The 24,932-nt window shown below is 32.8% G+C and overlaps 1 protein-coding gene across 1 annotated transcript; it reads right to left on the reverse strand.

The window, feature by feature from the left end:
• Positions 1 to 14,274: 14,274 nt before the first annotated feature.
• Positions 14,275 to 17,340, reverse strand: LOC113727257 (cytochrome P450 87A3-like). Its single transcript, XM_027251295.2, has 9 exons — positions 17,089 to 17,340; positions 16,479 to 16,803; positions 16,221 to 16,370; positions 15,782 to 16,039; positions 15,497 to 15,586; positions 15,322 to 15,400; positions 14,970 to 15,076; positions 14,719 to 14,846; positions 14,275 to 14,545 (listed from the first exon to the last, which is right to left on the reverse strand). The coding sequence occupies exons 1-9, from the start codon at positions 17,283 to 17,285 to the stop codon at positions 14,452 to 14,454; spliced, it is 1,428 nt and encodes a 475-aa protein (XP_027107096.2). The 5' UTR covers positions 17,286 to 17,340; the 3' UTR covers positions 14,275 to 14,451.
• Between the last annotated feature and the right edge of the window lie 7,592 nt (positions 17,341 to 24,932).

Genomic DNA, 24,932 nt, shown 5'->3' on the forward strand with positions numbered 1-24,932 from the left:
GAAAGGCTGGTACGGTTCACTCACATGGAATCAGGGGATATATTTTATACCCTTGAAAACCTGGAAGTGTCTAGTTTCTAATGCCACAAACAGCACTCGATTTTGACGTCGGAGCAAAAAGTTATAGTCATTTGAAATTCGCTGCCAGAGCAGCTTGGGACATGTTTTCCAGATTTGAAACCATTTCGAAAATTCAACTTTTGCCCAACCAAATCAAGTCATTTTTGGTGAAAAATTTCCACACAACCTATACAACATATCTAAATCAAAACTAAGTCAATTTAACCACAAAATATCGCACCAAAGGGCACGGCAAAGATAGGGCAGAACCGGCCCTTCTTCCATTTCACTTCCTTTGAGTTTTCTTTCCACTTTTCAACTTATAATCACTAGTTTAATCACTAAATCAACATAAACAACACCCAACATCTTCATATCAGTTCATCAAGTCCATTGTAAGATTTCATAGAGTCCACTCACAAGATTTCCAACAATATAGAGGTACCTACATAAAGCTATAAGCTTCCAAGTGCAATTTAACTTCCTAAAGCTAAGATTTAAGGGTTAGATGATCATTACCTCCTAGATGATCTTAAACCAGAAATTTTCGGCCACAAGAAACTCAAGAAAGCCGTGAGAAAAAAGCTCTTCTCTTAGCCCAAGATGATCTCCAAGTTATTTGCAAGGTGTGGTAGGAATTTGAAGTAAAATGAGCAAGAGATGAAGCAAGATGATGAAGAGCTTTGGTCCTCTTCCTCCTATGGTGTTTCGGCCAGCAAGAGTAAAGAGAGAGGGAGTGTTTTGCTGATGGTGAAGCTTCCTTGAGAAGCTTAAGTGTTTGTGGCCCAAATTTACTTCAAAAGTCAACTAAGAATAGTGTGTGTTCGCGCGCGTTTCGTGCCTGAATCCACTCGAATTTGTTTCACTTGTGCACTAAACCTCCAATGCACTTTCTTAAACATTATAATTATTCACTCTTAATAGTCTAAAATAATTTCTTAAATCTCCAATTAACTGCTCCGGTTCGATATACGCGAACTTTCGATTTGAGCGTGATACGGCGAAATTTCTAAAAAATTCTTATAACGGTGGTATAACTAACTAATACTTGAGTACTTAAACATAAAAATACCTATTTTAAAACTAATGTATAAGTCTTCAATATCCAAGCTCACTGTACCCTCGAATCGATTACTCCCTCCACACGCGCATTCACTATTTTCACTAAACGAGCTCCCAAAAATTAAATTTTTGTAACAAGTCATTTTAAAAATACATGTAAGCCATAGTTCCATGTAATTGGATCTAAAAAGATTGGAATAAATTATTCGGAGAAAACGGGTGAATAAATAATTAATTAAGCCATTAGAATAAGATTAAAATAAGTAAAAATTCGGGTCCTTACAGTATATTTGGTTATCCTGACGTACAATACTAACTTTTATTCATCTAAAAATACCCTTGGTTCATCCACTTGTTCTTTGCAATGCTAAAGTCAGAGAAGCAATTTTCACGGGAATCGTGAGTTTCGGAACAATTGAACACAATTTTGTATGTTTGGATACAGAATAATGCCATTTACTCTTTGTTCTTTTTTACTCCATAGTATAAAAGTTCTATGGTTCCATCTGCATAAGAAGGCAAAACGGTGAAGAGAACATTCGATAAATTAAGCCAAAACTGTTTAGGTGCAAAAATACAATTTAAAAACATCTAGGGGGTGCAAGGTCTAAGAAAAGTTTTCGAAAATTTTTGGTTATTGTAGTTGCAATCATTGTAGAAATGTATTGCCTTCCTCAAGGTAACGTGGCTACTCCTTCGTGATCAATCATGTGGATTGAAGTTCGTATGGTTCTCCACCTTGATGATGAATTGTTGCTCGTATTCTTTCCTTGAATTTATAAATAATTATCTAGCTTCCTATGTATCTTTTTAAATAGGGGAAAATGTTAAGCTTTGTATTTGCTTGATTGGTTTTTTATTTTACCATATACACCTGACTGTGAAATTTGAAATGTGAGTTGGAACTTTGTATGTCCAAATGAAGCTTTTATTAATTTGTCCTACGTACCAAGTAGTTGGTCATGTCTAACATAAAATTTTTCATGAAGCGAGTACTTGCAAATAAATTAGAGATATAGTAATTCTAATTGGATAATATTCTAAATACTCTCTGCATCCCCAATATTCGTATAGGATAATATTTCTCAAAATATTGTTAAAAATATTTTAAAAGAAAATCGGAAAAATAAGGGAGGTGGTGGATTTTTTCTTCATTTAGGGGTGTCGATTTTGGCAAAATCAACAAAAATTGGCACCGCTTACATGCAGCTACTAAACATCTTTCTTTATTGCAGCTACTAAACACCTTTCTTTATTATTATTATTATTATTTTTGAACTTTTTTAGAAATGTTATCTTTTAGAAAAATTTTGGAAACTAAGGGCCGCATGTACTGCATGCAGCCCCTTATTTTACAATAGCCCTAATTCCTTATCTTGAGGGTGTGAAATCATTAATCTTTCAAATGTTGAGAAACGCTTGATTAAATTCTTCATTTAGCCATTTGAGAAGGCACCACTTTTCCTACATTTTAATACACTATTCACTAGCATTCTTATCCATGAAATGCATTGATTTATATTTCAATTCAAAACAATACTTAGATATTATAGTATAGGATAAAGTATATGCAAAAGGGGAAAAATTTCAAAGAAGTATATGCGTAACATGTTTAAAACAAGTTTATTTCGTAAATATAAAATGGACTTTCTTAATTTTAATATCTTAAATAAGTTGAAACCAAATTTTGTTAACCTATTGTTTTATCAATATATGATAACAATTTGAATAAAATAATGTAATTTTAATGATTTACATGATAGAGTAATTGTAAACTTATTTATCAATATATCATATTATACTTGTATATCAAAATTTTTAACATTAAAAATATAAAGTATAACTAATCCATTTTCCTCAATTTTAGAAAATTATTTCTCCCATCATGTAATCCTAAAATTGTCGAGTGCTTATAGAATAATGTTTTTCATAAACTTTAATATAGATTTAAAATTATCTTTATAAAATGTGTTTTTAAAATTTTCAAAATTATTAAAGACTATCACCATTTCCATTCTCTTTTACTTGCTAACTGACTATCTATTGTCTTCTATGATTTTCAGACCTTTTATTACAGTGCCATCTTTCTTGTCATACGCCCACAATCCCATCATTTCTTCTAGATTTTTCTTGTCTCTCCTCTCTCCGTCCAAATTTTTCCCATCACTCTTTAACTCTTTGTTATTGTCTTTCTCTCGCCTATAGTTAGCCTCTAGTTTTCTATCATTGCCACCCAATTTCCTATTATTTTCCCTTCACCATTCTCCCAAACCCTTTAAATCCATAATTTGTTTTTTTAGGCTAGTAATATTTTGTTTTTTATTCAGTGATTTCATAATTTAGGATTCACAAATGGTACCATTTTTGATATTTTAAGTCCATGACCAATGAATATTATTTTTTTATTTTCTATATAATTTTCCCTTTCAATTAGAATTAATAAGTTGAAGGGTAAAATATTATTATTTACTTTTTTACTTTTAGTAGGGTTGGTGATTTTTCTTTTTTATTTACCTTCACATTAATATATTTCAAATCAAATTCCTATATAAGTGATTAAGTGGGCCACTTCTTATTTTTTAATTCAAAAAAATGAAAATATACATAACAATTTAAAAAATTCAAAATTCTATATATAAAAAAAGGAATGAGGAGTTACAAACATTCTAATTTAACCATCCTAAAAACCCTCTCTACAATACATATAAACATAGATATAGACATAGATGACTTATTAAAATTTTCAATTTGTTTAGTCAAATTTTATATTCATCCAAAATCATCTCTTCCGGACAAAATGGTCACATGATTCCATCCGGTCTAGAGTTAAATTTCTGCTCTATCATCCAACGAATAGTTGGTTCGCGTTCAATCAAATGGTTTGTTTTGACTGGTGGTCAAAATTCTATGGGATATGCAAAAAATTTAGTCATTTTTCTTTTTTTTTTTTCCCAACAAACGTCCAAAAATTTAGTCAGGTATGGGTGCTTTACTCCTTTAGTTAGATGTAGTTGTCAAATTGGACGTTGCTACGAAATAATTAAAAATTATGGATGTATATCACTTTTATCTCAACTTCTAAATAGTGATAAGTTTTTCACATTTTTCAGAATATCATAACTTTTGAGGTGACAGAGATGACATGACTTTCGATAAATTATCACGACTTTTGATAAAATTGATACGACTATCAATAAAATTATGACGACTTACAGGAAGATGTTATTGCCGTCTTGAAAATGTTTTTGATGTACTTTGAATTCCCTTGTAAATAAGGGTAAATCTTCTTGTATCAAAGTAATAGAAAATTGAAATTTCATAAGAATAATTCTTTTCCTACTTGTTTTTTCTCTTGAACTCTTTAATTTTTTTTATTTTTCTTAACATACTATTCACATCATAAATAACTCAAATCCTGTATCAAATCAGTCTTCATTCTATAACAGACATTCTTTCTTTCTTTTTGTCAAATTGGACATTCACTGGCCTCGATTCCGTCTACTTTCAAGTTTCATCCCCTCGGCAAAAGAACGGATAAGCGTGACTAATCTTTTTTTCCGTCGGTACGAAAGATAATATATTAAATTAAAGATTTTCTAGAACTAAATTCAATTAAATTAATCATTACGTTACATTAAATTAAACAAAGGATTGGGCTCTTCACAACCGTTTGCGTGTCGTGGTTGTGGATCTCGCAATAGATTCTTCCCCAATATCATTTTTTATCGGTACGAAGAATAATCATTACATTAAATTAAATAGAGTTTCTAAAACTAAATTAAATTAAATTGATCATTAGAATTTTGCCCGTATCTTAGCATGATTTTTTTTATTTATTGCAAATTTATATAAATATAAATAATATAAATACAAAATTTAACAACAATCTTATATGTTCATCTATATTAACTTAAAAACATTAATGTATTCTAAATTTTCAATTGTTTACTAATTTTTAAAATTGTGTTTACATATTTTCACTATAATAGGATATTATATATTAAATCATGTGCACCATATCAAAAATTTGGTAGATATTCTTTTTTTAACCAATATTCTTTTAGACAATATAAATTGTTATAATGACCATAAATCTAGAACTATATATTCATATTTAATTAAGTAGAAAAATCTCGCAGTTCATTTTTCTCGATCAATAAATATTTAGTTTTCAATAATATTGGTAAATCTATCGGTGTAATAGATAATTTTTTTTTACAGTAAGTTAATTCAAAATTATGGGAATAAATGAGGAACAATTTGAATACTAATCAACAGTACGGTTGTAAGAGGAAGTAATTTGGGATATATAAGATTTCAATAATTGTGATTTAGAAAATAATTTGAGATATGTAAAATTTCAATAATTGTCATTTGAGGTTTTACTATAGCTCTAAATGTAATAATTTGATAGAAAGTAAAATCATTAAGATAAGGTTGGTTGTTTTTAAAACAATATCTTTAAGATAGAATTAGTTATTTTTTAAAGTTATTTTAAAATTAGAGATAATTTTTAAATATATAATATAATCCAATTAGAATTTAATCTGTATAAAACTCAAATGACCCATAACTCATTAATTTTTTTCAATTAGGCATGTAACGTAAGAGTGAGAAATAATTCTAATTAAAATAATTGTTAGGAAATTGGTTTAATTTCTTTTAGGTAGGATTCTTGTTTTGTGTGAAAGTAATTAGTTTTCTAATTGGTTTTAGTTACTTGAAGTAATAGCCAAGGAATATTCTATTTTGTTTAGAATTAGAAATTATTTCTTATTTTGTATAAGTCTAGGAATTGGAATTAGTTTTCTATTGTTATTTGAGTTTTTGGTCAAATAATATTCTCTATAAATAGATGGGTCCGCATGCTACACAAGAGACGCACAAGGGCATATAAAAGGCGACATGTAGCCTTATACATGGGGTGAGAGAAGATTCTTGGGAGATGAGAGATGGTATACGAGGGTTGGATTTGGATTCAAAATGTATTCTTGTATAGGATTTTTCTCTCATAATAAAGAACGAATTTCTGTCTGTGGATATATGCTCAATGGTGGAGCCGAACCACGTTAAATATTGTGTGTCATTTATCTTTCATGCTTGTGGCTTGTTCCTCATTAAATTGTTGTCGACTTGATATTTCAATAGTTGTGTATTCTGCGCTTGGATCCTAACAAGTGGTATGAGAGTTTCAGATTGCGAGACTAGTCAATGAGCAAAATTCGTGGTTGGATCCTAGTTAACTATTGAGATCAAGTGGATTGGTAGCTGTTACTAATTGAATAATTTAATGAGTGGTATCCTTGTTTTAATGGCTTAGCAAAAAGCATTGATAGTGAAGGATAGGAAGTCGAAAAGTATGAAGATATTTGACGGTGAATCTAGGCAGGTGATTCAAGGGTCAAGGAAAAGGTGGAGTCCAATGTTGATTTCAGACATGAATTGTTGGAGACTTTTTCACATCTCCAATGGTCAATACTTCATCCCGGTGGTTTTTAGATTTTGGTTATGTTTTTGAGGTAGTATGGCACGTGTCCCAAAGAAATAAGGAAATAAAATTTTCATGCGCCAGAAGACTCTGAAAGTTACGAGTTTTTCGTTTTAGGTGGAGTTTTGGAAACCATACGTGGTGAGACAGTTTTGAGGATATGAAGAAATATGTTGATTTTACCACTTGGTTACCTCAATGGTTAGGGTCTCACAAAAGGGAATCCAGGATTGCAAGTGGTGGTGAGAAAAAATCCTGCAAAGGGAGATGGTGAATTGAGGCACCTTCTCGCGAGTCAACAGGAGGTTAGACTCGGGGCAATTACACATGTTCATTTGCCAATTGAATCAATTTGGTATCAGGACTGTATTGATTCGAGTGTGTAGTTTGGTACCATATTATTTGGTAGTTGAAGGCAAATAGTTGCTAAAAGAAATTTTCGCCAAGGTGGAGATTTGTTAGGAAATTGGCTTAATTTTTTTAGGTAGGATTCTTGTTTTATGTGAAAGTAACTAGTTTCTTAATTGATTTTAGTTACTTGAAGTAGTAGCCAAGGAACATTCTATTTTGTTTAAAATTAGAAGTTATTTCCTATTCTGTATAAGTCTAAGAATTAGAATTGGTTTCCTATTGTTATTTGGATTTTTGGCCAAATAATGTTTCCTATAAATAGATGGGTTGACATACTACACAAGAGACACACAAGGGCATATAAGAGGTGACATGTAGCCTTATATATAGGGTGAGAGAGGATTCTTGGGAGATGAGAGATGGTATACAAGGTTTGGATTTGGGTTCAAGATGTATTTTTGTATAGGATTTGCCTCTCATAATAAAGAACTGATTTCTCTCCGTGGACGTAGATTTAATGGTGGAGTCGAACCACGTTAAATATTGTGTGTCGTTTATCTTTCATGCTTGTGGCTTGTTCCTAATTAAATTGTTGTCGATATGATATCTCAATAGTTGTTTATTCCGCGTTTGAATCCTAATAATAATTACTATATATATATATATATATTACATTACCTTAAATTAAACAAAGGATTGGGCGCTTCATAATCGTTTGCGCGTCGTAGTTGTGGGTCTCGCAATAGAATTTTCTCCAAATCATTTTTTCATCAATATGAAAGATAATCATTACATATCTAGAACTAAATTGAATTAATTAATCATTACACATTCAATTAAACAAAGGATTGGGCTCTTCGTAACCGTTGACGTGTTGACGTTATGGGTCCTGTAATAGATTTCAGCACATGGATCTTTCTTTGTTTTGTCGGTATGAAAGATAATCATTACATTAAATTAAGTAGAATTTGTAGAAAAATACTTGCAATCGTTGATGAAAGATAATCATTACATTAAACTAGTGAGACGGCCTGCGCGTTGCGCAGGTGGACTAATATTTCCCGTGTTAACTATTTTTTATTGTGTGGGTTTATTAGTATATATCTATGTTATTATCTAATTCATGCAGATCATTAGAGAATTATCGTTTTTATTAAAGGTTGACAATTATGAAATATATAGAATACATGAGAACAATAATATATAGAATGCATGAGGGCGCTTATATAGAATGCATAAGCGTAAATTAAAAAATTGTATAAGGTTATTTTGCATTTGAATTAAGATAATTAGAAAATTATAAAGTGAATCATTCCTAAAAAAGTATTGATTATTGTTGACACAAAAAAGAGGGGACCTAGCAAGTCAATTAAGCACTTAAACCATAGAACTTGGCATTATTAAAATTAATCACCACATGTCACAGTAATAAAACCCATTTTTTAAAGTTACTAAAGCCAGCAATGGTTTATTAATTGTTTCCTCAATAATTGTGCATTTACAAAACACTTAACAATTTTATTTCATGTCAAGCCAAGAATAATTTATTAATTGTTTCCTCAATAATTGTGCATTTACAGAACATTTAACAATTTTATTTCATGTTACAGTAATAAAGGCCATTTTTAAAGTCACTAAAGCTAGCAATAATTTATCAATTCTTTCCTAAGTAATTTTGCATTTACAGGACACTTTAAAATCAAATAATTGACCACAAAAAAACCAACTTTCAAAAGTTTCACTTTTTACACCACCAATTACCAATTCGATCAATATGTCCCGTAAATGCACCAAAACTATACCTGCTTTAAACAAACAGAACAGGCAATTTGATGAAAACAGCCCCGACATCCAATAACAATTGCAGGATAACCACTTGACAAAAAAACACTACTCATAGGGCAACTCTCCCTTTTATATATTGTTAGATAATTGCAGAATAACCACTTGACCAAAAATACAATTCATAGGGCAACTCTCCCTTTTGTATTATATATATAATTATATTATATTTTTTTGAAATTTAGAGTCCTTTAGTTTTTTAATGTAAGAAACAATCTAATTAATGTTACATGTTTGACTAAAATAATAAAAAAATAGCACACCATATTGCTTTTCAGTTTAGAGTCATTGGGAAAAATGAATGTGTTAAAAAATTTATAATAATTATATATATTAAATACGAATATGTTAGTAAAATAAGAAATTAATTCTTTTAAAAAGGAAGTAAGTTAACAATCTAACTCACATACAGGGCGGAAATAATTTTATGTTTATAGAATGGAAAAATAACAATAAAGATAAGGACATCAAAAAATTTGTAATAATTACATACATTTAATATGGATATATAGACTAATATTTTTTTTTTATAATTGTGTGTCTTAAATAGTAGAAGGATTAAAAACCATTTTTAATTCCAAATCTTGACACGTTAGCCAATTTTCGTTACCTGTGATGACAATGTTGGACTTCTATTTTTTTTCGATTCAATTTTTGGGAATCATGCAATTAGAAGCTTCTTGTCAACATGGTAGACAACTACTCCACCCAATGCAACGAGTAATAAATTGCATAGAAAAAGAGGCACACACAGAACTTTTATTTACTGCCTCACAAAGTAAACCACCAACGGGAAATAGCCAAAATAGCCAATTGACAAAAATAGCCTCCACATCCAACAATAATTGCAGCATAATCGCTTGACCAAAAGGCACTATTCATAACCCAATTCTTCCCTTTTATATTGTTAGATATTATCTTTTATAAAGAGAAAATAAGCTCATAAATTAGCACACACATATAAATAGAATGAAAACTATAATAATAAAAATAAGGGCACTAAAAATGGCTTAGCACGCACATATAAATAGAATGAAAACTATAATAATAAAAATAAGGGCACTAAAAATTTTCTAATAAAGAAAATAAAGAAAAGATTAAAAGAAAGAATCCCTGTATGCTTAATTCAGTTGGAGAAGATAAAAGACCGAAGCAACTCCGTTTAGGAGTTTCAAGTGGGAACAGGTGTGACTTGGGAGGAAAAGTAGGAGCTTTGTGCGGTTCACTTGGAGAAACCAAACACACACATGAAGGACAAATACAAAAGCCAACAAAGTTGTCCATAATTATCGAATAACCGCTTGACCAAAGATCAATTTCCAGCAGAGCCATTGCCATCCAATTCCAAAAGATCAAAACGCCCCTCAAAGTCACAAAAATAACGGCATAGCTGCTTGACCAAAATGGCACTATTCATTTGCCAACTCCCGCTTTTATTATATATGTATATAGATTAAGCAGTCTTTCTAGAGACGTCCTTGCAATCATTTTCAACAAATTTAGAAATGTTTAATATAAAAGTCTTCTTTCGTCAGCCTTCCTAAACAGATGCCTAAGACTAGTCGTTGGAAAGGTTGGACAAACCTGCCCATCCTTTCCTGCCATGTTGCTGTATATATATATATATATATATATATATATATATATCTATCTATATTAAGCAGACTTTCTAGAGAAGTCCTTGCAATCATTTTCAACAAATTTATAAATGTTTAATATAAAAGTCTTCTTTCGTCAGCTTTCCTAAACAGATGCCTAAGACTAGTCGTTGGAAAGGCGTGACAAACCTGCCAATCCCTTCCTGCCATGTTGCTGTCTTCCTTCAAATCATATAATACAAATGTGAACATCACGTAGTGCTGCTGCCTGTACCTTTGGCAGTTTACTCCAAAGTTGCTTTGATAAGATTTACGAATGCACGGGCCTACTTTTTTATTTTCCTTATCTTTATAAAAGCAATCATAATTAATAGATGGCTGTGTTTGAATATAAAATTATTTGAAATATTATTTAACTTGCGTTATGAATATGTTTTTTAATTATTTTTTTTATATTTTTAATTATTTATATATTTATATATATATATATATACTTCATTCATCTCAATTATTTAATCATGTTCGGAGAATCCAATATTTTAAAAATAGTAGTTTAATTGTGATGTTTGTACTATTTTTTTTAATTTTATCAGACAAATTTAAATTTTAAATCTATATCTATATGTATTGCAGAATGGATTTTTAGGAGTGACCCTTTCAATGGCTTCCAAACTTTTCATTCTTTTTTCTGGATTTTTGAATTTATTTTAATATATAAAAAGTAGTGGGTTATAGCCAACCCTATCACCAGACAAATTTAAAATTTAAAACTTTCCCACTATCTACATCATAAATCGTTTATAGTTTGTTATTTATACTTTAAATTCTTTTTACTCCTTAATTAAAGACAAATGCTCATTTGTATGTTATTTTAATACAATTTTACAGTTTAATAATTAAGAAATATTTATCACTAAACTAATCCTATAACCACCCCTACAAATGAGCTTTGCAAATTACAATCATGTTTCAAAAAAATCACAAATGTGCAACTAAATGTAAAGTTGAGGGGGTAAAGTGTAACTAAATGTAACGTTATAACCAACTCTATCACCAGTCAAATTTAAAATTTAAAACTTTCCCACTATCTACTTCACAAATGTGCAACTAATTGTAAAGTTGAGGGGGTAAAGTGCAACTAAATGTAAAGTTAAGGGGCTTACTATATTAAACCCTAAAAAAAATCGCAAGAACAGAACCATTGATTTTTTTCCCTTTAGGATGGCTGGACATCCATGTGCAGTGACCAAAAAATTGTCTCTCTCTTAATGAACGTAAGATGGCCAATTTATTTATATTTTCAAAATGAACATGGTTGTTTCAGATCCTAAAAAAAAAAAGAAACAAACCCAGGTTCCTCCATTGTTATGATTTTTTCACCATTATTCTAAGAAATTTGTTGAATTGAGTTTTTTAGGGCAAAGAATGAGACGTGTGACCAGTCCTTTTTTTTTTAAATTTGCGTGACCATCCTATTGTTGACAAAAGTTTAAATTTTTTAAAAAGTATACAAAAATTAGGGTAGATAATATTAGGAGTTTATAGTAAATTTACCATACTTCTGGTGTGGTTTTTGCCTGTCCAATACCATGAAACAATAGAATAAGCCATTATCAATTATTAAACGCTAAGTAGAATTCGGAAGCATACAACATGATCAAGAAACAGTAGAACCAATTAGGACTAGATTTTGACCCAAAAAAAATTAGAACTAGATGCCACTGGCACGTTGCCGTAACTTGCAATGCTCCACATTTCCCCCATGTTTCCCACTCCAGTTAAGAGTTCTCTAATTTAAGAAATGTTTTATTTCTTAACTAATCCTATAACCGCTCTTAAAAATCCTATAATCATGCTCACATTTTCTCAACATTTCCCCCACTTTTTACTCCAATTAAGAGTTCTCCAATTTAAGAGTTCTCTAATTTAAGAATTCCACTCCAATTAAAAGTTCTCCAAAACATAGTATTCTCATTCAACTTTCTTGCGTGCTCACTCCAATTAGGAGATCTTTCTTGCGTTTTCCCCAATAACTTATTACCTCCTTTAACTTTTTTATGGTATCCATCTTAGCCTTTAACCTAATATCACTATGGAACATGCCCGCCTACAAACATTTTAACGCCAGCTAAATTTTAAACTCGCAAGATAACAAAGGGGAAGACATTTGGTTTAGAAAATGAAACGTACATGTTTTATGGGCTATGCAAAAATTGTGGACAACTATGTGAAGGTCATTTTTCAAAAACAGTGTGTATGCATTGTAATGACGTGGTCGACACTGTTGTTAAGTAATTAATTTCATGTATCTTTAATTTCAACATATTTTTCTGTATTGCATATAACATTTTATTTTTGAAACAGATATAATGTTAACATACAAATAAGAGATTTCAGTGGTAACATGTATCTTAATCTACAAGACAGACATGTACGATTCGTATTTGGTTGTGATGCTTTTTATCTCAGAGAATTACAAAGGAATGTAGAATTTCTTGATATATATATATATATTTTTTATAATGCTATTTATATACTATGTAAAAAAAATACATTAATTTTGAATTTCGTACGTACTTAATTCTCAGGAAAATTGTGATAGATTGTTCAACCAACGAATCAATTCATGCAAAGATCCTGCATTTTCATTTGTAGTACGCACTCCACAAAATTCAATAGAATTAATTAAATCACTAATTTTCGCTTTCGCACTAAAAGTTGATTGGTGTGAAGAGTGTTCGCATCTTCATGCAAGATTATCAAATCGAATGCATAATATTTGTAAGTATTTCATTTTAACAACATTCAATTACATTCATTTTTATTCATATATTATTCATTTTCTAATATAAATTTTTATTATTTTTTCAGAATCCATCTTCTGAAAAAAGGCAGTACTTGAATGATACACATTCTATTATATTTCAAATTATTGTTAGACAGATATTATATTTTAATTGTATTGGCACAAATTTTTAACCTTTTTTTATTCACCCTTTTATATTCATTTTTTTCAATAATGTCAGCACCGTGCATAGCACGGGTATTCACACTAGTTTGAATAGTAACATGTACGTGATTAGAAAGAAAACTTATATTAAAAAGAAAGATTAAAATATGATAAATATTTGGAAATATTTTAAAATGATTGAACGGAAGGAGTATAAATTATATTACAAAAGCGATGCCATATTATATCACATGATTGATTGTCTTAATGACGAAACGATACTTAAAAGAAATGTTGTTTTCGTAATTTGCCAGCCTTGATTAGAACAACTAAAGCGGCAAAATTTTAGTGCGGTAAATTATGACTATCCCCAGCGTCATGTCCATCAAAATCAGATTATGAGGTGTGGCCCAAGAGAATTTTTTTATTCTTTTATTTGTTCATATCAACTTGCCGGAATCCCGTACACGAGATTCCTTTGGAATTTGTGGGGAGTTTTGGGAGCAGCACATGCGTTGAAGCTACGTGTCGTGCTAAACTGGCACCAGATTGACGTTCCTACGATGGGAACGTCCCATACCATTCTTACCAATGGTATCGCCATACTTTCTTTGTTGGATTGTTCCAAATTATTTGTGATTTATATAAATTAGATGATATATTTCTATTTAATTTCTCCATTTACTCATTTACTCCTGAGACACTCTGTAAAAGTTCAATGCATGAATCTTTTTATGAGTTCACATACTATTATCTAAACAAAAACTTTTGTAATACGTAACAGTTATTAAATAATGAAGATCACAACAATCTAGGACTTGGTATATATCTAAGATTGTCCTCGTACATAAGATCATTGTATTGATTTAGTGAAGAAAAATAATTAGTCGAAACTCAAACTGCAACTATTATAAAATCTTCAATAATTACAATAGTGTCAAGAAAGACACCACTTAAAATGTTGTTTATTAGGACACTTACAATATTACATTGTAGTGAAACTCAGCTGGAAGGTAAAATTACAATATGATAGTAAATTACTGCATCATAAATATGCTTCTGAAAGTACAAGCTTTATTTGTGCATGCCCGGTTTAAAATCTATTTGTTCTCTGAAATCTCAATATTCAATCCCTTGGGAAAACGAATACCAGTAGGTGTCCGGATTCTCTCTGCTCCGTTGATAACTCTCCAGCTGAAAATTCAAATTAGACAAGCTTTTTGATCAGTTATCACTTTCTTCTTGCAATCATGCATATTAAAAAACCAAAGAAGTTAAGTAGACATCAATTTATAATATATAGGAATTAGCTTCTTCTATATGCATTTAAGCGAAGATGGTGGGAATTGTGATTTGGAAATCCTTACGTGTATTTTGTGACCAAGTAATGCAGAAAAATTGACATCTGCACCTTTGCATAGTCAGCACCAACACAAAGCCTCGTACCACCAGCAAATGCCATGAAACTTTTTGATCCCGCATGTAATTCTTTGCCCTTTTGATTGGAAAAACAGCAGAAAAAACCTGAATTATTTTTACTTGATTTTATTTAACTTTTGTTCTGTAAGTTTATCTTTTTTGTGCGTAAATTACTCAAATTTGTCGATGATCAAATTACCTCCCATCGCCATGGATTAAATTCAAGGGGGTTTTCATATAGATTAGGATCCAAATGAACAGATGGTGGACAAACCATTATCGTCCAGCCAGCAGGAATTGTATAACCTGCAAATCATTCGCACTTATTAGTCGGAACTGTAAGTTTATAATGGAGGAAAAGAAGAACAAAGGAAACATATCATTTATTTTCTGTATATTTACTCCCATGAAAAAAATGCCCAACCCATGTAGTTACTAAAGAGAGTTTTTCTTTTTTCTTTTTCCTGCAGGAGAAAGGCATCATCGGTCCAAATAAAGAAAGTGTGACAAATGATTTTCAAGAAGATGCCAAGTGACAGATTGAAGTATACCTTTTACTTCAACTTCCTTGACAACTTTGCGCAAAATCCCAGGGGCAATATTTGCAAGCCTAACTGTTTCATTTATAACCTACAGTAGACAACAAAACTTAAGATGTAAATGGTCTAGCTCACTATATGATTCAAATGATAGATACAATGAAAAGTCTAGTTAATTGAAACGTACCATGTGCGTGAAAGTCATAGATTTGTACTCTTTCCATGAAACAGCAGAATCTTTTGTTTCTCGCAGTTTAAGAATATTTTCATGCTCTCTCTACAAAAACGATTGACTGTTTAAGTATGAAGTAATCTTACATATTCTGTTAGTGTAAACATTCAATTATAATAATGTATATTGTCAGTATATATAGAATATTAATCATTTAAGTATTGAACTTGCACAAGAATTGGAGAATTAAAGGGTAAATACAGATGACAACGGGAGAAATTGTTTCGGAAAGTCACGGACCTTTAGTTCAGCCATAACCCGTGGATGGCCATCTAGATACCTCAAGGCCACAGTCAAAGCTGTTGAAGTCGTTTCATGGGCAGCAAACAGAAACAAAAATACCAGGTCCCTCGCAATTTCTTCATTCAAAAAAGTGTCTTCTTTCTTTATTTCCTCGAGTAAATGGTCCGCAAAGTCATAGTCATTCGCAGCTGCATCATTGCCTGAGCGCTTCTTCTCAAAGATGTCGTGGATGACCTTCATTGCTTTCTTGCGTCCCTGGAAAATGAAAATCATATCGTTCGTTCAATCTGATACAGCATATATGAAAGCATATATATTTTACTTAGTCATATATTTATAATGAATATGTTTTTTTTTCTTGTAGGTATAGTGAACATCGATCTTTCAATGTAAAAATAATTCCAAATGACGAACAACAACAATAACAATTGATTACTTGTAAGCAAGCATGGAATGGTGTTCCAGGGATGTTGAGAGGAAACGAGATCAAGCCATCCATGAATGCCTTATAACTGTCTCTCAATTTTTGCTGATCCTTGCTTTCTTCATAGCCAAGCATCTTCTTGGCAGCATATTTAAATACCAACTGGAGAAAATGAGATTGTTAATTACTACTTTTCAGCAATGCTCTGTATGTATAGTCCGAATTCGTCCTGATTAATATAATCAAATAGTAGGATGCTAATGAATTTACCTCTGCAGTTCCATCTTTAGCATCTAATTTTCCAAGTTTACTCCAAGATCTTAGAGATTCTTGAGTGCTCTCATCCATTTCATATATTAGCTTCTCTCTTAAGGCTTCGGGGCTAACAAACTTGAACGTTAAGCTCTTGAGGTACTTGTGGAAGTCTCCATGATGGGCAACTACACTTTGTTTCCCAATTATCTGGAAGAGACTCTGAGTATACCAAATTTGGAAAGCATTACCTTCTTGCTGGAAGACACGGTAGTTGACGTCAGCATCAGTTGATACAATGATTGGCTGCCCAACTATACTCGTGCGAAAAATTGGCCCGTACCTGAAAATTCCCAAAAAAAAAAAAAAAAAAAGAAACAAAGAAAGGCTAGTTAAGATAAAACATTCTTAACTATTACTGCTGTAATATTGTTAAAATTTATATGTGATAGCTGGTTAAGAAGTGGTTAGACAACCACTGGAGTATTGAGGTTGGCCCAATGATTAGGAGAGGGTATTAAAATTTTCTCCATAGTTTAATGCAAGATTCAAATTCTGTATCCGATAGTTGAAAATGAGAAGGGTGCGAAGGAAAATAGGAGTCGAAAAAATAAAGGGTTAGACATACCTAGCCGCTCTTTTTTGTACGAATGGTGGAATATCATCTGATGCATAAGGGGTGAAGTACTGAATTGTTTCTCCTATAATTGGCAGTCCCATCGAACCTGGTGGTAATACCCCGTTGCACTTGGGGTTTCTCCACCTATATACCCAGTGGCTGAAAAGCACAATAATGAGAGCAATGATAGCACAAGCAAACAACATGGTCCGTGGTTAGTGTACTGGAAGTGTAGGGGAAAAATGAGGAGAGTAGCTACAATTGCTGTTGTTTGCTATGAAGGAATCTTGGAAGTTGGAGCTGCTTAAATAGATGGAGAGCTCAAGCTTTGATAAGGACGCGCTGTAAGACTATTGGCGATAGACATATTACCCTTTTTTATGGCAATAATAATATTTTTATAACATAATCTATCTTAATTTATGGAGAAAAGGAGCCTAAAGAGATTATTAACCATTGGCGATAGACATATTACCCTTTTTTTTATGGCAATAATAATATTTTTATAACATAATCTATCTTAATTTATGGGGAAAAGGAGCCTAAAGAGATTATGTATAAGGGGTTAATAAGTATAAGAATCTATTAGATCAAAAGGGTGTTATGACACCTTTTTTAAATTTTTTTTACTGCAAATAGGATTCGAACCCTGATCTACAACTCAAAAAATGACTTTAATCCCATTTTGGTAACCATTGAACTCTTAACTCATTGGCTTAGTGGTTAACAGACATATTATCATTTGTTTTCCGGAATGATAACTATTGTATAATCTATCTATCCTAAACTACAGGGGAGAGGAAGCCTAAAGAGATTGTGTTTGGGACTAGCAGGCACACAGACCTTATTAGATCAAGAGAGTATTTTGACACAACTTTTGGATATTTTTTGCTGCAGGTGGAATTTAAGTTCAAACCTGCAATCCAATGAGGAACTTAGACCCTCACTGGTGGCAACTGAACCAAGCCCAGTGATTTAATAGACATATTACCTGATGACACAAATTTCACCTATAATTTCTAAAGAGCCAAAAGGAAAAATGGGCTAAAGAGATTGTGTTTGGGACTAGCAGGCACACAGACCTTATTAGATCAAGAGAGTATTTTGACACAACTTTTGGATATTTTTTGCTGCAGGTGGAATTTAAGTTCAAACCTGCAATCCAATGAGGAACTTAGACCCTCACTGGTGGCAACTGAACCAAGCCCAGTGATTTAATAGACATATTACCTGATGACACAAATTTCACCTGTAATTTCTAAAGAGCCAAAAGGAAAAATGGGCTCCGGTGGAACGTCAATGTGAAGACCAATAGCGCTTGGTCACGGGGCTACAGTGGCCCAAAAAAAAGTCTATCCTGCACAACGCCGGCAACAGATTCAAGCCACGTGCGGGGTAGAAACATTGTGATACCAGGAAAGCTCAGCGGTAATAATGATTTTAAATCTCACTGCGGTGACTTTTCGCAACATGTTACGCAAATATCAAGCTCCACAAAAGTTGTTACCTGTGACGTTTATAACTTTGTTTAGGCTTATCAAATTATATTGCCATAGTTCGAGTAGATTAGCGGAAAATCAGGAACCTGAATATCTTATTCATTTTAGTCAAAGGGAGTACTTCAATGCTTTTTGGAAGCCAAATTTGACACTCTTGGTTGAAATGGTGAAAGAATGGACTTGAGATTTGGCCTTTCTCTCTCTTCTTTACTGACAAAATCTTTTTTTTTTAATTTGTTTATCAATTTTTGGGTAATTTAGTCATTACAGTTTGCTGTTTTTTAGTTCACTTAGTTAGATCTTTTGATTAATGTAGTATGTTCTTAATTGTAGCTCATAATTTTTTTCTTTTAAGCAAAAATTTGAAACTAAAACTACTAGGAAAAATAGAAAACACGAATTTCTACTCTCAGGAAAAGTCAAGCGAGAAAGAATGACGAAAAGAAACATATCACCATGCCTGGATGATAGTGCTTCATTTCTTGAAATGGATGATCATTTGTGGTACTAAATAAATAATCAGTCCAAAAGAGTTTTCATAAAGTATATGCTGATCAAGTGGTTGAGGAAAATCTAAGAAATAGACAAGTGAAGCCACAAAAATTGGTGAGAAAATATTCGCAACAAAGAATAGACTTACATGCATAAATAAAATAACTTTGTCAAGGTACCTAAACATACAAGAATAGAATAAAACAATTTTGTACGAGACGTTCTTCACATTACGTGTCACAAGAATGAAAAATAAACAAAATTATCCTTTGTTGTTGCAAACTAGAAGCAAATCTCGAAGTGTGTACAGTTTAAAAGTAGGGGGATGTATATCTATAGAGTCAAAGTAAAATATTTATTAACTCAAACAAGATTTCTATTATTACAAATCTCTACCTGTATATTGTCATATATTTTATTTTAATGCTATAATTGTGACGACACCACCTTCTCCTAAGGCATACCCTAAAAGTTAGTGGATCGCCTGCCTGGCTCTCGCCAGGGCTCACTCACTTACATTAACTTCAGAGATAACATTACCATTGGACAACTGAACATTCACTCTTAAATACATTTCCAATCAGTTTGAAACATAAATTTGTCCTATAAAAGAAACAAAATACCTTTTCTAAATATCTATTCTTAATATCACACCAACTCAAACAAAAGATTCAACCGCCTCAAAATTCAAAAGAAACCATGACTACACTATATACACAGAGTAACGGATCTTCCCAAAATAACTTTCTAGTTCAATCCAATCACTCTTCAATCTCCAACTCCTGTAAGGAAAACAAAACTAAAACGGTGAGCTTTCGTCCGTGAGGTTTCCATGCAAGCAACAATCAATAAGCACTTAAATCAGTATAATTAAGCAAGTAGTACACATTTCACGGTACAATTACTCTCATTAAGCAATTGAGGAAACACTTCACTAAACAATCACTTTTTAAAAGGATACGGTGCTTTTGAGGACCCGTAAAATTCCCTTATTTTATATCATTTTATTCTATTTCTCTTCATGCATTTTCTTTATTTTATTTTACTACCTTAATTCTCTAGACATTTTATAAGTGAACATAGTTTTTAAAACATTTTTCTAGTATAAATTAGTTCGAGTTAACTTAGAAGTGTAATAAGGACATGGGACCCGCTAGTGTGGTTAGTGCGATGAAATTTTAACGATTAAGTTAAGTGATGTTTTGCATAAAGGGATATTATATTTTATAAGGTGTTAGGAGATAATTAGAGGTTAGTTAGATAGATTAGCCTTGGAAGACAAGAAGATTAGAACAAAACCTTAAAGGTGCCATGTGTCGCGGCCCTATTCAAAGTTGGACTTGACCAACCTTTCTTGCCTTTACTAAAACCTAATTTTGACCAAAATTCCTTCTCATTTTCACGAGTCTTGGCCGAATTTGGTGAGGAGAAAAACCAAGGGAGAGAGTTCATTTCCACTTCAATTTCTTGCTCAAATTTTGAGTTCCAACCATAACTTTTGCAAATCACTCCATAAAAGTGCTAGCTAAAGTAGTTTCCAAGGTGGTTGTGGAGTAAATTTGGGAGGAAGAATCCTAAGCTACCATCTTTCTTGTGGTTATAAGGACGTGTCGGCGGTCAAGGGCATTTCTTGGGAGAAAACTTTTGAAGTTATCCTTACTTGAACTGGTGAGTGTACCACTCGTATGACTTATTGCTTAACTGTTTTACCTGTATCTGCAATATGTGACTTGAATGATTGTAACACCTGCTTAATTCTGGACGAGACGAGGGTGTACTTCATCACACTCGTCTCTCTTGCTTATTTGTCGAGCCACTGTATGTGCTTGTACCTGTTACTTGAATCTATTATTCGTTCTCTTGCCTGGGTGACTGTTTACTGTATAAACTGAAAATTGTTATTGTGCTTGACCTGATATCGTTTGGAGGTGTATCCAACGACCTCCTTGTTAACTTTGAGCTCAAAACTTCATAGGGAGTTAATTGAATCGAGCCAGCAAGGGATTGGTCAAGGAAATTGACAAACCATGGGGACTGTTCCTGGAGAATTTTTGGATATTGGAGACTCTGGATTCCCGGTATACTCGAGTATTACCCATTCTTGTTCCTGTTTGGCGTTCGGGCCCGGCAAAGGGTATGTTTGGTGAACGAGATTTGGTGTTCTAAGAGGGGTCTACGGACATGTTTGTTTCATTAAACGTTGACGGAGGGTCAACGAGTTTGGATCAAAAACTGCAATGGGAATTTAGCTCCTAAGAGCCACCTGTATCCTTTCCATTTAAGATGTTTATTTATTTCTTTATTTGCCGTGTCTATTTAAGTGATTGAAAGTAAATCTCCATGGTTCATGATTGCTTGTGTTTTGGGCACCTTATTGAGCGTAAGCTCGCTCCCTTCCCGTTATCTTTGTTTTCCTTATAGGGGCAAACTTTGAAACCATGATTTTAGAAGAAAGGGTCGAGCTAGTGTAAATGTTCTTTTGTTAAGCTCCTTTGTAATGGAAACCCTAATTGTATATTACTTAAATATCACATTTTTATTTGTTCAATGTATGTATATAGGTGTTTAACCATGTATATTGAGTGTATTCGTATGAGATGGTACGTTTTACTGCTTTGGTGAACTTTACTTGTGATCGTTGGACGATCGGGCGACCGCGGCATTTGAAAGAGGAAAGAAAAATTTCTGGCGGGAAAATCTTTTAGGGAATCCGACCGTATATTTGGCCAATTATTGGCCGGATTGGCAGGGGATGGTGGAAAAATTTGGTTTCGCTACTGCCTTGGATCCGGCCGGATTGTGACGTGGCCGCGGCTGTTCATTTTCGTTCTTCGTTTTCACTTTCGTTGAAGCATTTAGTTGAAGTTCCATTTCACCGTATGGTTTGGTAATCATGTTTCCGGCTTAGTAATCTCTGATTGTTGGTTTCTTGGGGTTCTATCGCGCGTTTCATAGGGTTTACGAGTGTTTTGACTCCGTAGCCCTAGCGAGAGTTGGACAGGCGGTCCGCCGAACCCTCTGGTCCACTTTAAGGGGAGGTGGGCTGTCACAGTGCTCGCATTAGAGCCACTTCAATGTCATTGAACATTCATTTCAGTGTCAAGTGACACTCATTTCACTGTCATTATACATTCATTTCAATATCACTGCACATTCATTTCAATATCACTAACTTTCTCCCAATTCACCTCCTTATGTCCTCCAAAACAATAAACAATCCCCTACATTCAATAATCAGTGCAATGATCTCCTAATCTCGTGGTAATACTCGAGTATACCGAAACATTTACCCAAAGCTACTGTCCTACCCGACCAAGCCCTTTGCTGGCTTGAATAGTCCGTTGAACAGAGGGTTTTGGGGCCCAGTTCAGCCGATGCGGCGAGGCACACATATGGCTTACATTCATGCACACTTACAGTAACATTCAGTCAATTATCAACTTCAAACTGAGCTAAACCGAGTGCGATAAAGTACACCCTCGACTTAGAAGGCGAGGGACAAGTGAGATATACTTTACACTGAATCATTTAGTAATAATTCATAATAAGCACATTTGTCACGTAATTTCACTTAGGTACACATAAGCAGTTTAACACATAAATTCGAAAAATACTTACCAATTATCCAAGTAAATTATTCTCGAGTCTTGGGTTTGTTTCCTGGCTCACAGCTACTTCCTGAGCAAATTAATAATTTCAATGGTAAATTTATAATTCGTAAGTGATCACTTATCATTTTTACAATATTATTTAAACTATTAAAATCAAGTTTGACCTTAATACATAAATTTAACATTCTTAACATTTATCCTTTTATTTTCAAAACTTATTAAATTTATCATTTTCAAACCATGAAACATACCTATCTTCAAGTTTAACGTGTATACTCATTCAATCCAATATACTTTCTCAATCCAATATTAATTATGGCTTATAGATACTCCACTCCCTTTTTAAGCTAACTAAACTTTAAGTTATTTGTAAATTAACTTAGTTCACAACCTTCACCTCTCACAATTTATAGTCTTTGAATTACTAAGAAAGCCAATTTTAAGCGATTAGAAGTCATTTCATGAATACGGCCATAACAAATTACTTTAGAATTTCTAAAATATCAAATAAGTTTTAACTCATTGCCATACAACCTATCTACATAAATTCAGCAACAAAACTTCAAGTTTTCATCCAATAACTTCATTTTTCACTTGATTAAATCATCAACTACTTAACTTACATTTAATCTAACATGTATTAGGATAAGAAACATTTAATTGTAACCAATGTTTTGTGCAAACTATGCACACAAATCAGTCTTAACTACCACAGCTTTTAAGCAATCCCTTAGCTATGTATATATCAGGCAAACATACATATCGGTCCAATGTTTGCCGTTTCACTCAAGTTCCTCCTTCCAAGTTTTTATCCCAACTAGACATGTTAACCACGTTTATTAAACTACAAATGAGCCTTGTACAGAACACAAAAGATGGTGCAGCTCACTTAGAGGAAAAGAAAACCGATCAGTCTATTTTTTTCCTCTCTCTCGGCTGTGAAATAATGAACTACATGGTTCAAAGCTTTTCCCCTAATCCATTCAGTTTACTTCCAAATCACGAGCTAAAATAACAACTAAACTACAGAGTACTCTCAGCAAACAAACAAAATGGCAGCCAAGGTAAATCAGAACAACACTGGTTCATCTCTCAGTTTTCCTCCCTCGGCATTTTTTTCCCAGAATTATAGCAGCAATCTTAACACAATTTTTCTCTCTAATAATCTCTTCAGTTCATGCTCAAATCTTTCATGCATGTTCAGACCAAGCTCTTATACATCATATGTTACAGTTTAACATAGATAATCAAGACCAAAAATCATGAAGACAGTTAAGAATCTGTCATTTTCTTTCTCGGGTAAGCTGGAAAATTTTGCAGCAGAAAACTTCCCTTGGTTTCCATCCAAAATCCAACTTTTCCCCAAGTTTTCTTCAACTAAACCTCTCAAACAACAGAGACCAACGTATTATATGCAAAATCTACCATTAGTTTCCAGTTTTACACTAATCACAGGCTGCAACATTAGATAATAACTCCCGGTTCCTGCACTTCAATCCTGTTCCAAGTTTTTCCTCTTTAACAGATTTTTCCTTCGGTTAAAACTTGTTATTCCCTTGCTAAACTAACATGCGTTCAATCTACTCTCTGATATCTAGTAAATAAAAGGTGATTACAGAATTTCTTTACCTTTTTTCCCCTTAAATTCGATAATGGCAGATTACTCCAACTTCCTCTGTTTTGGTTCCTCTAGCTCTTGCTCCAACTATTTTCCTCACAGTTGCTGCTGATATCTGAAGTTGCAAGCTGGTTTCTCCTCTTTCACTCACTTAGCTCTCGGTTTAGGATGATAAAAGGATGAAGAAATGGTGAATTCTGCTGTCGGTTCTCATTCCTTCTCTCGGTGATCACTCCGGACTTCCTCCTCTTATCACTCACTCGGTTGTGGCTGGAAGGCACCATAATTGCTCCTTCACTCTCACTCTTTCGCACAGCTTCGGAAATGAAGATGAGAAAGAAGTTTCAGTCGCTCTCACTTCTCTTCTTTTGTTCCTCTTAGTCGATAATAACTAAGTGACTGATCACACAAAGCTTCATCTGTTGGTGATTGCTAATACCGAAGCTCTCCACTCACTCTTGCTTCAAATAATCTGATAGCTAATGGTCGCATGGTGAATTTGCTGAATTGAAGGGTTAGTTTGGTCTTTTAAATTGTAGTTTAATTGCTTTCCAAGGCCTGAAATCTTTATAATCTCTTGCATGAACCCCTAACTTTTGTTATGTACATTTTTACACTACTACAAAGTATTTA

Source organism: Coffea arabica, chromosome 2c (assembly GCF_036785885.1).
Source record: "Coffea arabica cultivar ET-39 chromosome 2c, Coffea Arabica ET-39 HiFi, whole genome shotgun sequence".
Classification (NCBI taxonomy): Eukaryota; Viridiplantae; Streptophyta; class Magnoliopsida; order Gentianales; family Rubiaceae; genus Coffea; species Coffea arabica.

What these genes read in the sequence shown, in the direction of transcription:
- LOC113727257 (XM_027251295.2), bottom strand. Translation starts at nt 17,285, where the DNA reads ATGTTGTTTGCTTGTGCTATCATTGCTCTCATTATTGTGCTTTTCAGC. An exon ending in CTATGACTTTCACGCACATG is followed by an intron (nt 15,401 to 15,496) that starts GTACGTTTCAAT and finishes TGTCTACTGTAG; the next exon opens with GTTATAAATGAAACAGTTAG. An exon ending in TACTTGGTCACAAAATACAC is followed by an intron (nt 14,546 to 14,718) that starts GTAAGGATTTCC and finishes TTGAATTTTCAG; the next exon opens with CTGGAGAGTTATCAACGGAG.